This window comes from Salvia splendens, chromosome 16 (genome assembly GCF_004379255.2).
Source record: "Salvia splendens isolate huo1 chromosome 16, SspV2, whole genome shotgun sequence".
In the NCBI taxonomy this organism is placed as follows: domain Eukaryota; kingdom Viridiplantae; phylum Streptophyta; class Magnoliopsida; order Lamiales; family Lamiaceae; genus Salvia; species Salvia splendens.
In genome coordinates this window covers 16,409,609-16,428,091 of record NC_056047.1, presented here as the reverse complement: position 1 = coordinate 16,428,091, position 18,483 = coordinate 16,409,609, and the positions used below count along the sequence as shown (strand labels likewise).

At 38.5% G+C, this 18,483-nt stretch overlaps 1 protein-coding gene and 1 long non-coding RNA gene across 4 annotated transcripts; one reads left to right on the top strand and one right to left on the bottom strand.

The window, feature by feature from the left end:
* Window positions 1-1,379: 1,379 nt before the first annotated feature.
* On the bottom strand, window positions 1,380-14,579 carry LOC121771404 (protein TOPLESS-RELATED PROTEIN 2-like). Of its 3 annotated transcripts, XM_042168183.1 has the most exons (26): window positions 14,028-14,579; window positions 13,696-13,926; window positions 13,101-13,280; window positions 12,898-13,011; window positions 12,662-12,820; window positions 12,304-12,481; window positions 12,097-12,223; window positions 11,888-11,997; window positions 11,658-11,805; window positions 11,393-11,502; window positions 11,156-11,225; window positions 10,986-11,059; window positions 10,794-10,889; window positions 10,627-10,722; window positions 10,349-10,476; window positions 5,101-5,335; window positions 4,845-5,009; window positions 4,570-4,671; window positions 4,285-4,431; window positions 4,023-4,133; window positions 3,750-3,932; window positions 3,501-3,629; window positions 2,954-3,049; window positions 2,639-2,824; window positions 2,030-2,196; window positions 1,380-1,804 (listed from the first exon to the last, which is right to left on the bottom strand). In XM_042168183.1, exons 2-26 carry the CDS (start codon window positions 13,773-13,775, stop codon window positions 1,591-1,593), a joined length of 3,405 nt encoding a protein of 1,134 aa, XP_042024117.1. In that variant the 5' UTR covers window positions 13,776-13,926; window positions 14,028-14,579; the 3' UTR covers window positions 1,380-1,590. The 3 variants fall into 3 exon arrangements, with proteins under 3 accessions (XP_042024117.1, XP_042024116.1, XP_042024118.1); XM_042168182.1 differs by having other exon boundaries at window positions 13,696-14,579; XM_042168184.1 differs by lacking the exons at window positions 13,101-13,280; window positions 13,696-13,926; window positions 14,028-14,579 and having other exon boundaries at window positions 12,662-12,816.
* Window positions 14,580-16,347: 1,768 nt separating this feature from the next.
* Window positions 16,348-18,157, top strand: LOC121769810. The gene is made up of 2 exons (XR_006043706.1): window positions 16,348-17,568; window positions 17,666-18,157. It is a non-coding gene; the product is annotated as an uncharacterized LOC121769810 (long non-coding RNA).
* The last annotated feature ends 326 nt before the right edge of the window (window positions 18,158-18,483 follow it).

The following is an 18,483-nucleotide window of genomic DNA, read 5'->3' as shown; positions in this document are numbered from 1 at the left end:
ACGGGTTCGTGCGTGTTATCGTGTACCCAAAAAAAAGTCAACTTCATGTTAATAATACTCCCTCCGTCCCAAGCTACTCGCACTTATTTCCTTTTTGGGCGTCCCAAGTTACTTGCACTCTTTCCATTTTTAGTAAAAAATTTTACCTACAGCCGTCATTTTTGATTTTCCTATATACTCATTCCTTAATCTCCGTGCCGAAAAGGAAAGGAGCGAGTAGCCCGGGACGGAGGGAGTAGTAAGTTAGCTTGACACGACCTGATAACGACTAAAATATGATGTTATTATACGATTTAAACATGATATTACACGATAAAATAAAAAATTATCAAATTAAAATAATTATTTTTTTAATCAAAATAATAAAATTAAAGTATAGTAATATTAAATCTATATAATAAAATTAAATAATTAAAAAAATAATTTTTAATAAAAACTAAGCATAATATTTTCTTAAAATTCATAAAAAACAATTAATATTTTTTAATTAATAAAATTAAAGTATAGTATTTTTAATTAATTAAATTTAAAGTAAAATATTTTTTAATTAATTAAAATTAAAGTATAATATTTTTAATCAACAAAAATAACTAAAAATTAAAGTTTAATAATTTTTTAATTAATTAAAAATATTTTTTTTTCTTAACGTATAACCCAAACACGACCCGACCCAACCCGTTATCTTCGTGTCCTTATTGGGTCGACCCTATAAGGACCCAAATCCTGAACGTGCGTGTTCGTGTCGTGTTAATTTCGTGCGGGTTCATGTCGTGTTAGCGTGTCGTATCAAAAATTGTCAGCCCTAGATGTAACGTATATAATGTCAAAAAATATACTTCTAGCTCGGGTTGGACGGTGGTGGTGGTGGTGGTTGAGATACTAAAATATGTCAGATTGATGCCAATTAGGCTGGAATTAGACTGAATAAAATGTGTGACTGACTTAACATAAATAAAACTTGTAATGAAAACGGACCAAAAAGAAAATATGAAATCCATATCTAGTGATAGGAGTATGTTTTATCATACCTAGTTTAAGCTAACCACAAAATTTGGTTTTAGAAGTACTCCCTTTGTTCCATGTTAATAGAGATACATCTTTATAATTTTCCTCTCTTACTTTACTTTTTCTCCATTTTAACTATTTATAATTATTTTCCCAAGACATGTGTAAAAAATGAAACACATCTATTAAAGGCGGAATGGACTACTCCAAATCAGATATGTGAAACAAGATTCACATCAAGCTACACAATTATCTATTGCAGTGACTCGACCCAAATTTACAAAATGATGCATTCGGCATGAAAATACATATCAAGTTTGATTGGTTCAAGTCTCTCCAATTTGCCGGTGAAATTGCTATAGTATGAAATTGCATTGATAAAAATAAATTTAATAACCGATTAAAACGAAAGTAAACAAAAAAAGAGGGTGACCACGAACTACCCTGTCATGAGGTGCAACCAACAAAGTAAAACTAACCTGTTTTTCTCTCAAGGAATAAAAAGGCAACACTGAGACTTTACATTGGTATGCTTAAGAAGAGAATGAAACAATGAGGCACTTTTCTTTTCCTACTTTGTATTAATCACCTAGATGGGGTTTCTGATGGCTGACTGTTCAATGCAGAGCTCGAAGGTATCGAAGGCATGCCCCCGTTATCATGAGAGGTTGATCCACCCCACTTTGTCTCTGCATCCGATGGTTCAATCACATGAACTGCACCATCACTCATGCCAAGCGCAAATTGATTCGGGTCTGTCGGATGTGCTGCAATAACTACGGGGAAGGGATTTTCGTTGCTGCACATGAAGAGATGCCAATTACTTGGTAAACAAAAAATAGAATTTGTAAACACTTGAGGCATCTCATCTATCTCTATATTAAGCAGTAGTTGGCTTTTTTCATTTGATCTACCAAAAATAAGGAGAGATCTGACATAATATTCCCCCGAAACTAGAGTGCCAAATTGTGAGCCATTAACATCAACATGTTTCAATATAAGAATTCTCTTTTAATGTACGTACCTGGCTGATGGTAAATAGGCAGAGGGTGCTATCCGGCACCGAAGGTTCAAACTGTCAGAATCGAATATGCCGACAGCACCATCACAAAACCCAGTAAAAATCGACAGACCATCGCACGAGTATATAGCACTTGAAATAGCCGAGGAAAGTGAATCTCTTGGATACCACTGCAATTGAAAAAATACTTGATCATAACATTCTCGGACATTAAAAATGCATGCGATTGGCATTTGAGGTTATGACCTAGCTTCCAACTCAACTAATTACATGAACTTTTGCAAGCACAAACCATTTATTGTTTTCTCCAATTGTCGCAATGGGAACTATTAGTGACATGGAGATTTTAGCATGTCAAATATATGTAAATTCCAGACATGCAACCGAGGGGGTATGAACTTCAATATATTGTATTATTGGCACATCACTAGTCTCTTGTCATATTATAACACTATTCCTACTATGTGGCACTTGCAAACTTCTGTTCTGTTTTAAAATTAAACTTCTACCTATTTCTGGAGGACCATATGCAATAGATAATGCACAAATAGCAACTATTCAAATAATGCTTTATGAAAAATATAAGAAACGAAAGAGAAGAAAAACACTCACTGAACGTAAACAATCTAGTTGAGCATCATATATAGCAATTTGACTTTCATGAACAACCAGTAGATGCGATTGATTGTTATGGAACTGAACCCTAGTTTCTCCAACCAGGGTAGATGGGTGACTGAGAGGTGGCTGTATTGGCCGTGATTTCTTCTTCTCCCATCCATCAATGCTCCACACGCACAGCTGAAATTGGGATAGAAAATTAAACATACTATATAATCCAAGTCAGCTAATAACTTAGCAATACTCAGGAAGAGTAAATTTAAAAATTTGAACATAGGTTAAAAAAAGTCTATGCTGGGCATGACTTGCCTGAGCATCAGCTCCAGATGACACCAATATGTTCAAACTCTGAGAAAATGCAAGCCCTGAGATCCGTTTCTGATGGCCCTTGAGCTTCGTTTTAACCTTTAATGTGAACAAGCATGACAGAATCAGTAAATCTAAAGATGATCATAAAAACACTAAGAGTATCATATGCAAGCATGTCACAATTCATCATTCAGAGATTGGCAAAGATGAGTTATTACGTGTACTTATTCAAAACATTAAAAGGCACAAACACTCTGGCAATACAAGGACCTTGGAGGATAATTTGGGTTTACAAAGAATATATATAATAAGCTCTCTAACACCTAAACATTTTTTCCTTTTGATTAAATAAATAAGCACTGCTAAGGTGCTAACTACTTAAAATCCTCTGATTCAAGATAGATGAGCAAAAGGTTGGCTCAATACCAACAATAAGTAACACACTGAACCCCTCTGAGTCTATGACACGTTGTTATAAATGCAATAAGCAGATATATCAATTCCCCTAGAATGCTAGCACACCCCCAAACACAGCCAAGATACTTACCTCATCAACTCTAACATTGTAAATCTGTATCGTAGAGTCTTCCATTCCAATAGAAATTATATTGTTGTCTTGTGGATGAAATGCCAGATAAGTTGCAGCGGGAGGTGGTGGCATGAAAGTTGTCATGACCTGACCAGAATTAGTACCCAAATCAATTATCTAACATGTTCAAATTATACTCATGTGGGACGTGAACAGTCCAATAATTACAACAACTTTGGGAAATCTCAAGTGAAGAAATTAGCACACCTTAAAGGTCATCATGTTGAACAACGAGACTTTCCCCCCTGATGCAGACATAACATAGGAATCGTTCTTAGACAAGGCAATACATGCAACAGATTCTTCAGCTGCTTTGGAATCAGACACATCATTCGACATGAGAGCCCCATTATTTGGCTGCCACAACTGAGGCACACTAGAGGCAGAAGACTGAAAATAGACATCATATCATTTAAATTAGTTTAAGTGAACAATGCTGAGGAAGACTTGTTGCAGAGCAAATGATAATCAAATTCTGACTTTTCCAGATGGATTGCGTTCATTGCGCTGCCACTTCCACAGCTTATGAAGAGCGTTAGAAGCCAATGCTAAGACAGCTAAGCCAGAATTCGTGTATAGCAAACGCACGACCTGTAATACATTATGCTATTAGACATGAAATTGAACATAACCAAAACAACGATCAGTTTCCTGAATAAGAATATAGCAATTTCTTTATTCAAGCAGACATTCTTTCAACTGAAATCGCATGTCAGTTCAACAAATTGTCCAGATCACATACTTTGTTAGGGGTCAGAGAGTCAGGCAATTTCAGAGCCTTGAGTTGAGATGCATCAGATATGTCAGAAGACTTCCAGCTTTTAATTTTTTCAGTGTTCTCAAGGATTCTCGGTTTTACATCAGTTCCCCTGCTGCTTTCCATGCTGGCCTGAAAATTTTGTCCAAGCAAAATGAGCTGGCTGCACATTCTCAACTATCCTTGAGGATGAACCGAAAAGACTAACTTATCAATTAAGGAAAGTGAAATAGATTGATTGAATGAATCACAACTGCACAAGACCACTACCAGAAGGGACATTGGCTGCTGGATCCTATCACTGCGCTCAAAGGGGGATGCTGACGCAGAAACGCTAGCAATGGGACCCAATGGACCAGCAGCAATAGCAGGCTGCAGAGAAAATTAAGCCAAAATACATTAAAGGAAAATATATGTGTTGTGGACTCTGAGCAGAAACAGTAGCAATGGGACTCAATGCACCAGTAATATCCGGCTGCAAAATAGGAGAGCTTGAAACTGAAATACAGTGAACAAATCAAATAGTCAGAAAAACTGAAATTTACTTTGACATTAGCTTCAGCGTGAGCACGAGCACCATCGAACGCTCTGCTCTCCAGCATTCTTAGCATGTGCTGACCGCCAGTATTAGCCAAGATCTTAATTCCATTTTCACTGGTGGTAACAGCCAGCAGTGAACCTTCCTTATTGAATCGTAATCTAGGGCTTGCCTGCAAGTATAGTGCAGACCAACTTAAGGTTGCAAATATGAAGACAATAATGACAGCAATCTGAAAAATGCAACAAGCTAAAGATACTAACTGGCAATCCACCATCAGCATCAGTATAAGTAAGGATATTGATGTTATCCATGTCCCAGAATTTTATCTGAAACTCGTCACCAGCTGCTAAGAAACGGTTCCTTGTGGTGTCAAACTGCACCACACCCAAAGAACGCTTCCGGAAACCAGAATATGTCCTCTTAATGGCTCCTTCACTTTCATTCCACTCAACAAGGTGAGATTCACCTTCTTTACTGGTTCCACAAGAGAACAGCCTGAAAATAATTTATTGTAAATAGATATCTAACCTATATAAACATGAAAGATAATGTTGTATTTAAGAAAAGAGGGGTAAAGAGCTACATAACTGGTAAGCTGTGGAAGTAAAAGAACCTGTAAGCAGCAATTAATCCCGGATTTTCTACTTTAAATTTTTTTTATTTTTTGTCATTGCTCATAATGAGTTACTCAGAACCATGGTGATATTTTCACTTATACTTCCTCAAACCGCGAATAGGAGTTCCGTTTTTCCATTTCGGTCTATCCGCGAATAGGTGTCCCGGTTCACTTTTACCATAAATGGTATATAGGCCCCACATTCCACTAACTCATTCTACTCACATCTCATTTAAAACTAATATATATATAAGTGGGACCCATATTCCACTAATTTTTTCTCACCCACTTAACATTTCTTAAAACCCGCACCAAAAAGAAATGGGATTCCTATTCGCGGACAGAGGGAGTATGAGCTAAAAGTTCCCTCACACATGACATATGAAAAGGGTAAAATAACTGTTTTCTCAATCACAGATTCTATGGGAAGGGGTCCTCCTCGACTATTAAAACGATCAATTTCCCCCTTACTGTTAGGATTATCTTTATGTCTCAATTGTTTATTAGGAGTAGGAGTCCTAAGGTTTGATAGAGGGGTGTCGAGTATTGAGTTGTAATCGACTTCCAAGGAGGATCGAAGTTGTCACGCTTGTTTAGCTATTCCGTAATACAGTTTCTCTTTTATGCAAACACTTACTGTGACATCACTGCCTGGCGCCTTGCATATCTATCACATACCTATATTACATTATTACCTACTCAATTTCTTCTTTTATTTGGCTAAAACATCATTTTTATTTTGGTAGAAAGCAAGACAAGTTTATTAGGCTATCCACAATGGCGCCTAGCGCACCGCCTAGCCGAGCGCCGGCGCTAGGCGGTCGCTAGGCGAACCATTGCAGCTTCCGAAAACCGCCGAGCGGTTTTTCGGAATTAAAAATCGCCTAGCGCTAGGCGGTCGACGGGCGCTGGGCGATCCGCTCGGCGCCATTGCAGCGTCGGGATCGCCCAGCGCATCGCCCAGCGGTTTTTTTATTTTTTTTTTTAAATTTTCGAGACACTATATATACGCGATTTGCACTTCATTTTCATTCGCATCACTTGTATTAACGAGTACTCTCTCTATCTTAATTTCTATACAAGATCAACACCGAGAAATGGATCTAAACAACGAGCCTAGTTCAGGGACGAGTGGTTCTCAAACTCCCCCAATCCCCGTTGGAGGCGGATGGAATCAGATGCCCGGGTACTACAACATGTACCCGTGGCAGCAGATGCTACCCGGGATGCCGACCGGAGGGAGTCCGCCGGGGGGGTTCCCGGCGATGCCGGGTTGGGGACCCAATATGCAGATGATGCCGGGGTGGGCACCCAATATGCAGATGATGCCCGGGGGAGGTTCGGCGACGCAGGGGACGCCGGGGGGAGTACCTGCGACGCAGGGGACGCCGGGGGGAGTACCGGCGACGCAGGGGACGCGGGGGAACGTCTATCGCCCCAGTTTTGATTTCAGCACTGCTTCGTCGCACACATCGACCCCAACGGATGCGCAGTTCACGCCGAGCGGTTTTGATGAATTTTCGTTGGCGGATTTGGGGTTTGATAGTCTCAGAGTTCCGGAAACTCCCGTTCAAACGGGGGGAGCAGTGCAGGGTAGTGGCGCCCCAAAGAAGAAGGGCAAGGGAAAGAAGGTCGGGGAGTCGTCGCAGCTGGGTGGGGATGACCCCACGGCACGGAGAAGGTGGACGGACGAGGAGAACGTTGCCTTGTCAAGGGCGTGGGTGAGTGTTTGCGACGATCCTCTTGTTTCTAATAACCAGAGGATCGTCAACATGTGGGGCAAGGTAGCAGCAGCCTACCAGCAATTTTGCCCGGAGGGGAGGCCACACAACGGGGAGGATTGCCGGAAGGCGTGGAACCGAATCAGGGCTGCCGTCTCCCGATTTTCGGGTTTGTACGCTAACGCCCTCCGCATGCAGAGTAGTGGCCAAACGGAGGACTACTGCAGGAGGATAGCGGAGAAAGCCTTCCCCCAGCCCGGGTTGTATAAGGACTTCACCTACTGGAACTGCTATCTTGTGCTGAACGACTCTGAGAAATTCCGAGTAGGTGTCGATGCTGGCTGGCAGAAACGGCAACGATTGAACTATACCGGGGATTTCAGCGGCAGCAGCGGTGGTTCCCACGACCTTCCCGAGACGGACCAGGTGCTCCCCAACCCTCGTTCGTTCGGCCGCCGACCTCGCCCCGTTGGGCAAAAGCGGGCGCAACGGGCGGCGAGGGGGGTCGCCGGGGGTTCCCAGGAGGTCCAGTCGGCATCCCCCTTTGACCGCCAGTCTACAGAGGATCTCAAGTACTTCGCGCGTCAACAAACGCGCCAGATGATGGTGAAGACATTAGCCGAATGGCGAGCGGCGACGGACCCCCAGGAGAAGAGATTTCTCTTCACATTGCTCGAGAGCATGAATGACGATCTGCGTGTAGGCGGCAGCGGCGGTGGCAGCGGAGGCGACGGCGACGACGGAATCGAGGGAGCCACCGAGTGATTTTTTTTAAGTAATGTACTTTTTTTAATGTAATTTTTATTATTAATGTACTTTTTAAAAATTTTAGTACTTTTTTAAATTTATTGTACTTTTTTAATTTATTGTACTTTTTTAAAAATTAAAATAGTATTATTAATGTTTCCCGTATATGTCTCGTAAATTAAATTCCGTATATTGCGTTATTACTATTAGTGATGTGGCTATTGATGTGGCTGGGCTATTTATGATATGGCTGGGCTATGGCTGGGCTATTTCTGATGTGGCAGGAGGATTTTTAGTATTGATGATGTGGCAGGAGGAGTTTGTGGCTGAGCTATGGCTGGGCTATTGCTGGGCTATCACCACTGTGGATACCCTTAGTGTTTTTGAAAGGGGCGAGTGACACCAGAAAGGGGACGGTGTCCTAGTTCAAAATACAACAGAATTACGTAGTTATGTCTAAACTACTTATTTTAAAGATAGCCTTCACCAAAACTCCAAACCTAACCCAGCCCCACACCTTGAAGGATTCATCTATCCTTAAAAACTGGCATATGCCTTCCAAACCCCAATGACCAACAAAGAACTGCCAGGTTAGTCATTATTGATAGGTGCTAATTCAATAAAATACTTTGCGAATTGCAGGTTTAATTTTTCAATGAGATTCAAAAACACACAATATGAATGATTATTCATATGAGATTTAACCCTTTGTTAGCTTAGGAGTTGGTATAATTTTCTGAGATCTAGGCTATAGTAATCAAATCACAAAAGTTGTCGAGAGAGAGATTGTGGTTATGTATGTTTTTGATCCTTCATCTGAATTGGATTAATAGGTCAATTGTATAGTTTCTTCAGAGTCAATACGTTCTCTAGCATCAGCCTTTTATTCCTGATTTTTAATCCAAGTTTGTAGAGTTGAGTCTTTATCTAAACGAGTGTACTTTTTTTAAAATTTATTTTTTTAGTTTACTTATTTGGTATTCTAGTTAATAATCATAATCCTCAAACCCCATTGTTTAGCTTGAAACTGAATAATACTACTATAAAGTGTCTGCATTTTTTGCTGTTGTATTTTCATAATTTTAGTCTCTTTTACTATGGTTACACTGTTTGCTAATCGATCACAATAATTTTTTAATTGTTAATATTTAATTGTTGGGAAATTAGTGATCACCAAGCAAGAGGAAAATCCATACTTCCATAGCACAACCGGAGTCAATAACTAGAAATCTCATGTAGTAGGTGCATTTCTTATCATTTATGTCTTTGCATATCGAACTATCATTATTTGCAAGCAATGTCATGGATACCTTAAACAATGCAGGCAGTGTTGTTAATTTGGCGCCCGGGTCGCTCGGGTCGCCCGGGTCGCCCAGGTCGAGACCATGACCGCCCCAACATGGGTGGGTTGATCGAGATGCATGGGTCGCGCTGGGTCGGGCGTTTCCGGCGGGGTCGAGCGTTTCGGGTGGGTCGAGCGTTTCCGGCGGGAGTGTTTTTGCTTTTTTTTTTTTACAGAGATTGAAGGAAGATGATGGAGAAGAGAGAAGAGAGAGGAGAGAGGAGTATAATTATGAGCCTTGGGAATAGAGTACACCATTTGTCACTATTCATTTGTTTAGTGGGATTAGGAAAATATAAAAAATTGACATAGTCACTTTTTTAGGCAGCAATAAAAATATTATTTTACCAAAATTTTTATTAGTTAAATTAAATTCAATATATTTATATGGATATATTGTCAATCCAATGTTTGGAGTATAATTTAATGGTGGAAAATGAGTATATTATTTTAGGAATAAATTAATATTTGTTCTTCTATTATATAAACGTTTCGAGATTCAAATTGTACTATTTAAAGTTTTATTATTTTATTTGTATAATAATCTATTGTATTAATCAAACTATTTATTAATTTTTCTGTAATTATTCGTCTCATATTTTATATAGGTTTGTCTACTAATACATATTCATTTATTTTTTACTAATTTTTAAAATAGATTTCACATTCCACTCCTATTTTATTATAAGTTAATACTACATTCAAAATGACGCACATTTCATAACTTTTTTCTTTTGACATTTTCAGACAATGGTTTCAATTATTTATTTTGTGTTATACTTATGACTTATGAATTGTTTTGATATTTTGATAATTTTTATTTTCCACTTTATCTCTATTCACATGAATTACGTCTACATTTATATTATTTGATATATTATAAACATTAGAGTAATATATTTATTTGATTTAATATTAAAAGGCAAAAAAATTAGCCTAGATTAGTGGGTCTCTCGACCCAGTCGACTCATCGACCCGCGACCCGAATTTTCACCTCATCGACCCGGTGCGACCCTCGACCCTAACAACACTGAATGCAGGTAGACAAAAAGGACAAACCAACCAAAAAAATTGACAGGTACCTGGTACCATCAGCACTATAAACCATTGTCGTGCACCAAAGTCCAGGGGCATCATAATCCACTCTCGACCCCAAGGAATCATAAAGCCAAGCTTTTATTTTCCCATCAATTGCGGTAGAGAAAATAAACTGCATACACAGTCACATACATACTAGAATCAGATAGCCCTTTATCAATTCGACCAATGAATAAGACACCAACACAGTTCATTTACAAATTACAACTCAAAAGGGTAAGCAGTGAGAAGGAGGGTGAGCATCCATTTACAAATAACACACCTGAATATTCTCTTTATAGTGAGGACATACGGAATATACGGGAGCTTCATGACCTTCAAAAGTATACAGCCTACGTCCTGCTACTGCATCCCATATCTAGAGGCAAAGTTTCTTGTTTAGATCAAGGGGACCAAACAATGGGGCACAAATAGTAAACGTACTTTTACCTTAATTGTCTTATCATCCCCACATGTAACTATGCAAAGTTGCTTATTGGGATGGGCAAAAGCAATATCATTCACACCGCCGATATGAGCATCAATCTACAATTAGGGAAATAATCTGTCATTGCAACTCTAAAAAATTCTCAAGCTGGGTAGGAAAGAGTGAGCAAAGGAGAAGTTGGGAGGAATCCTGACCTCTAAATGCTGTCTTAATTCTCCAGCTGGATTGTAGGTATATATCTGAACTATGTGCTTGGAGAAGGCAACACCTCCAAGATTGAAGAAAATAAAATTATCAACGAAAGGACAAACAAGTCTACGAAGTGTAGAAATTAAGTAGTTGATAATATGACAATGTTATATACCAAGTATAGATCCATCTGTGCCCCATACACATCTATTAACAGATATTGTCGCATCTTTAACCAAAGTTGTCTGGACAAGACCAAAGTATAAACAAATAGATATGTCATTAATTTCACAATTATAAACATGTACCATAGTTACATATACACATAATTTATGATATATAAACAAAAAATAATACTATGTAACTAAAAAGTTAGGATACACAGGACAAGGCAAGCACATTGAATACTCACTTGGAATGGCATAGAACAAGCTGATATATCCCAAACCTTGAAGGTTTTAAGTGCTAACCTTTCTCGAGAACCAACTTCCCAAATGCTGATATCACCAACATTTGTTCCAACTACATTGGAGACAACGTTAGCATATTTAATTATTAACATCATCATCATGTTTTACAAATAACAATAATGAATTAGAGGTAGTCTCGTGATAAAAAAAAGGATTAAATTAATCTGAAATTCAAAAGAAGAAAGAAAAGTTATTAGAAGGATCGACCTAGAAGAACAGTTTGTTGTTGTGGATGGAAGTCCATGCTCATAACATTAGATCCTTGACTAAGATTCCGTATAACAGTTTTGGGAAGGTCATCTGGTGAATACATATTATTACTATTAGGTGGCTGGGTCGATGCAGAAAATGATACCTAGACATTGTCAAACATGTGTCAAAAGATCATTAGGTAATATATATTAACAGATTAACAGAGTTGCATCCAATTTCCAGACCTCGTCAGGTTGTCCCGGGCGGAGACGTTTCATTAAATGTTCAGAATCAGCAGTCTGATAGTCCATTCCAGGGCCACCAGGAGGGGTTCTTGGATGTTTCAAGAAGGCAGCTGGTAGTAACATGTCAAAGCAATTGTTCTTTTAGTCACTACTTTTATGTGTTGAGGATGATTGCAAATTAAGTTCAATGTGATCATTTTAACCCTCACCAGGACTAGGTGCCTGAACAAGGCCAGGAGGAGCTGCAGCAACAGCAGCATGAGGCATAGACTGGTTAGCAGTTGACATCCAACCTGCAATAGCACTAGGAGGAGGAGAAACAACAGGCTGGAAAGGCTGCAAAAAGAAAGCAAAGGGTTAGATGCCAATAAATGCAACGCAGTCATTAAGATTAAAAAAACAAAGACCCTACTTACACCATGGGCTCCAAGAGGAGGAAAAACACCAGGTTTAAGAACAGGTCCTGCTAGAGGGTTGTTACCAGGAGGGGGGGCACGTGCTCCATTACTTGAAGAACAAGTATGGTCAGTGAAGAGTGTTTTAATATCCGGGTTCGGGCGTGGGTTCTTGCAGAGCTGATGCTGCCAGTTAAGACTGCAAAACCATCAGACATAATAACAAAACATAATCTAGTAATTAAATGTTAAAGAGGTTCTGGAATGGGAAATAAGCTATGATGAAAATTCAAATGAATGCAGATATGTACTTCTTAGAAATGACAGAGATAATTAGCAAGGGGTAAGTCCAAATTGTATGCCAAGACTGGATTGTCACCTCTGGTTGATTAGTGTTCTCAATCTCGAAGCCTTAAAAGCAGGAATAGTGAGTTTGTCACGGAACAAAGGATTTGCCTCTATCAGCTTTTTAAGCTCAACAAGCATTATGTTGCGTGCTGACTTTGTGTCCCCGTATTTAGAGAGCTGCTCATTCTGCCTATACATGTATTTCCCATACAAATTAAAAAGTGAAAAGGATAAATGATAAGTTTTACAGTTAAACACAAGTATAACCTGAAGTTGTCAAGAGTCAACAGCTGTGTGATCTCTTTAAATAGATCCTCATTAAAAGAGGCAAACACCTTCAGATCTTTAACAAGAATCTCTACAGCTTTTGCTCGGTCTTGTCTGAAAATGTTGGATAAATAGCAGATTTGACAACTGCTCAAAGACACATAAGATTTCAGTTTATATGATGACACTGAAATACAGCATACCTATCAAGAGCTTCGAGATATTTCTGCTTTCTAATCTCAAAGAAGATTTTCATCGAATAACGGTTGTCCTCAACTTTTGTGAATCCACTTAAATAATGCTCAACTTCCTCCCATTCACCAGCTTGGACTTGATCCTCAAAGTACTTCATGTTGAAGAAAAATCCGGATTCTTGCTCCAATCTGTACCCGTTATACATGCAATGTAAAACAACAGAAACCTTCTGTGTCCAAAAAAATACAAAACAGAACCCAATTGATTTGTGCCGGCAAGTCATTTTAAAAAGGAAAAGATGCAGTGGTTGAAGCAACAAATACTCCCATAATTTTCTTTACAAGAAACTAGTGGGTTATATACACTGCCAGGTGAGGTGTTCATTCATTCCATTATACCCGAAATTTAATAAACCGGCTATACTTTCAAGCTTATCCTCGTAGAGATGAATATAAAGGCAAAATACTCAATCCCACCCCACCACAACCCAGAAAGGAAGTAAAGAAGCAATGCCTTGTGTATTAACAGGGGATCCATAGCCAGTCGCATGTTACAATAAATTCACAAAAGCTAAGTTGACACACAAACCAAAACAGAACTTACTTATGAACAGTCTCCTTGAATTTCTCCTCATCCAAGAACTGCAATATTAAGAACACCAGTTCTCGACTCAAGGACGACATGACGCCTCCCGGCACCCCCAGCCACTCCAGCGCAAAATCCCAACTAGTACCCAAATCAAATTAAGGGAAAGGATGGAACCTAACCTCTCCAAACCAACAGGAAAAGGAACACAGAAACCTTTGCTCTCGAATGCAAAATCACACAATCTCTCTGAACAGATAAATAAATTACACTAATAAATTATGTGGCAACATGAAATATATCGGACCATATCTAAGGGTATAAAATCCTAATCCAAATTCCAGAAGTACCTGAAGAGCTCAAATATTTCCCAATTACTCTTATCTATTCAAGATCAAAAGCCCCTTTTAAATGACAACAAATAAAAAAAACGATGAGGATATCAGAAACCCCCAAAAAAAGAGAAAACGCCTTCAAACTACAAATTCAAATTCCTAAAAACAAAATAAGCCTTCATAATTCAATCCATAACCATATATCACAGAACCCCAACTCTTCTCTCTACGCAAGCCTCTACCATTCGGAACCCGCAATAATTCGAGCTGAATAGCACTATATCCAGATCTGAGGGCACATCCTATCGCAGCGCAAAGAAGAGCTCGTCTGCACTAGCTCAGAAGTCAACAATGCAGAGAGCTAGGGTTTTACTAGGAAGAAACAGTCTCCTTTCCTCTTTAACCCAATTTATTTCCTTAATTCTCTCTGCTACACTTACCCCCTCCACTTTCCTATTCTGTTCTCTCTCTCTCTCTAAAACCAGTAACCGTTGCATATATACTAGGAACAATTTATGGAGATGTGCATTAATAGCAGGTTTGCTGCAAATGAAAAAAAAAATGAAACGGGGGACGATGATTGAGACCCCTTTGGATTACTAATATTTTGTAAATTGTTTTCCAATATTTTAATTAGTGAAATATGAGATCATTATAAAAAATATATATTTATTAAAAAATAAAATGGAATAAAGTTGTGGGATTAATGGAAATGGAAAAATGGGACAATCTTTGTGGAACAGAAGGAGTAATTCCTCGGCCTCATTCACTCAGTCTAATGTTACTCTAGTTTTTTTTACATTTTATTTTAAATATATTTAATTAATATATTAGAATTAATTAAGTATATTTTAATTAAGTAATTTCTCTTTATATTTACAATGCTAATTTAATTATTAAAATATCAATCTGAAATTTATGACCTATAATAAAAAATACGAATAGCATGGCGACGGATGGAGTACTATGTAATAGTATGTTTACAAAAATTAAAGTCACGTCTTTCCAATTTCATCCGTTCATTAAAATTAAAATTAAAATTAAAAGTAGTTAGTATACTACAAATGAAAATTTATTCTTAATTTATTACTTTTTTATCTTAATTTTTTCTACTTATTTTTTTTCTTTTTTATCTATTTTATTTTTTTCTTATATTGTATCAATTTCACTTTAAAATTCGTATATGAATTTAGAGTAAAGGCCAAAACCGGTCCTGAACATATGACCATTTTATGATTTTGGTCATATACTTTATCTTTTGAATTTTTGCATCCTGAACATTTCAACTCGGATCACAATTGGTCCTACACTAAAAGTTTCGTCAATTTTTAAACGATTTTAACCATATTTTAACGGTTTTAACAGTCTCATTCGGATTAAAATCGTTTAAAAATCGCTCAAAATCAGGTTAAAACCGTTTAAAAATTGACGGAGTTGTTAGTGTAGCTGTGTAGGACCAATTGTGATCCGAGTTGAAATGTTCAGAATGCAAAAATTCAAAAGATAAAGTATATGACCAAAATCATAAAATGAGCATGTCACGACCACATCTCCCTAGTACTAGTGAGCGTAGCTATTTCGCGACTAAAAAAATACTCTCATCAATCATGAAGTAAACATAAGAGCAATAAATCAACTCGAGGCAATAGTTTCGAAGGTGAATGGGTACATAGTCAAAAGAAAATCAGAGTATCAAGACTAAATTCATAAATTCATAGAACATAGTTTTATTGCAGCAGAAGAGTCAAAGACAAAATAGTATGTATGAAGACATACAACTTTGGGCTACCTAACTACTTATTAATAGTCATTTCCCAACATCTTCGCCTCCTCGTTCACGTTCAAACTGCACGTTAGAAAAGAACATGCAGGGCTGAGTACTTGATATACTCAGTGGACATAGTGCCAAAATATAAGTTCCATTTAAATTTGTCAGCCACAGTTTTATTTAAAAGGTCCGAGTCACTAAATTTCCTTTGATTTCATAAAATTTGATTGCGCAATCACATGAACATAGATACCATATCGTAAAAGCAAAACATGGCATGACAAACACGTTTAGAAAAGATTCACATATTCGTTCTAAAATCACGTTTTGAAAAGAATGCCCACCTCAAAAGATATTTTCTTAGCCGAAAGTTTCCTTGATTAGGTCCTAAACGACGCGCGAAGACGCCCTTTAGAAAAATAAGATAGTACTTAATTAGACTTAAGAAGCTAAATAAGCTTAACGTGATGCATTCCTAAGTGCGTGATCATTTTTATTTCTCTTTCCATATTCCATAGAAAAGTACTTAAGCATTAATTAAATCGAGCGATTTAATTTATTTGGAGGTTTACAAAATTATTCGAGCATTATTTAAAATCCGAAAATTAAATTTATTGTCACGGAATTAAATAGCAGGCTATCCATTATTTAACCGGTCAAACATTAGGAGAGCCCACCATTTAATTGACACAGCAGGCCCAACTCATTTTTAAATTATACAACACTGGCCCAAATACATAATTAAAACAAGTGGCCCAAACTCTCCCTATCACCCAGCTCCATCGTCCCTCTCCCTTACTCTTCTCAAAACAAAAATCCCTAAATTAGGAACCCTAATTCCTTTCTCACTCTCTTCGCCTCATCTTCTCCGGCGAAATCGCCGTCCTGTCGGAACCCGCCGGCGACTCGTATAAGCGGAGGCTCCGCCGCCGTCTGCTATAGTCCCTCACTCCTTCACTCATCTATTCGCGACGATTCAGCGCCGTCGGACGCCGTTCAGTCCGTTTCACAGACCAGCGCCGCCGCCGCCGCTGACCTTCGGTGTCGCCGCTGCACCAGGGAGTTTCTGCGGCCGCCTTCGCGGCCTCGCCGTCGCCGGTGGCTCCCAGGCAGCTCCTCAGCCATAAAGCTAAGTTTTCCGTTCTTTTAAAAGTTTCAACCTTTAATTCATTCCTTAAGGCAGTAGCTATGTGGAAACTAATACTTGATCATTTGAGAGTTATCTGAACCTGTGAGATTTTAGTATGCTTGAGGTTGTGTTCTGCTGCTATGGTTGTAAACAAAAAGAAAACATGCTTCTGTTACTGTCATTTATGGGTGAAAGTTCTGTTGTGAGCAAGCTCCCTAAGGCCTCTATGTTGGGTTTTAACTATATGATGACGTGAGATGATACTTGGGAAGGTAGATGAGGTGTGGGGTGTATTACCTCTTGAAGTGGCTGCTGATCTCTTCCTCTGATCCTAAAACTTGCAGCTTGCTCACTTGTGTTTCTGATTCTTTTTGTTAAGTTAGGGAAAGAGTGAGTTTGGGTTGAGCATAAACAAAATCTTGTGGAAAGGAAGGAAGAAGGTATGTTACCTAAGGAGAGTAGAAACTGCCTGCAGGGACTCTGCAGAGACTCTTCTCCCAAACACTCACTCTCAAACTTGCTATTTGGCTGAAGATTTCGAACAAGTAAGAGGGGTTTTGGAGGTGGTGTGGGGGTTCTTATAGGCGCATTGTAGTGTACTTGGATGAGGAATAATGGTGCTGCTACTTGCTTTGTTTTCTTTCTACAGAAAATCCCATGTTAGTGATCCTCATTGTCCCTCCTTCATGGCTGCAATTTGGCTCTGTGTGGGTACCTAGTACTTAGTTAATAATTGAGATTGTTTGGTTGTGGCAGGTACAGCAAGGACGCAGGTGCTGCCTCCATGAGGTGGAGATTTTGCAGGCCTTGACTTGCCTCTTTGGCTAGTCTTCGGTCCTTCAGCCAAAGGGGCTGTCCCCTTTCCCTTATTTAGGTGCTCCCATTAATTTCCTTTGTTCTTTAGGACTAATGTTTGTTTTTACTTTGCAGGGGAACAATAATTTGGCTGTCATACTGCTATCCGCGACATGGGCTCACTGCCCCGGGCTCGACGGGCTGATCTGGTAGGGCCGCGGTGAGGACGTGGTTTGAGCTCGGGAGAAAGAGGCCTAAAGTATAGCTAATAGAAGCTTTTAGTTTCTTAGCCTCCTTGGCTCATTCTTGAACATTTTTTTGTAACATTAAAGATCTTCCATTTAAATTAATTGTATTATTCGAGAAGTATGCGAACACTTTCGTTTGGGGAGAACAACTTCATATCCTTGTACAACGTTCATTTTATTTCATAGCATACATTTGATTGTTTTAGTTCGTTCGACTATTACTTTAACTTTAGTTTTGCGAACTAACAACATTAAGTACCAACAAAGGGGCAACAAGTTCCATTTAACTCTACGAAACAAGAGAGCGATAAATCTCTAGTTCGACATTAAAGATAATGAAAAAAAGATAATAAAATGGGCGGATATTACATTGCGTATGTTCGGGATCAGTTTTGGCCTTTACTCATAAATTTATTATAGTGGACAAATAAAATAGTAAAGCCAGAAATACTCTATAGCCTTTTTATACACATGAATAGAACTTCCTACTTTTTATTCTTTTCTTATATATGAAAAAGGCTAGAGTATTTT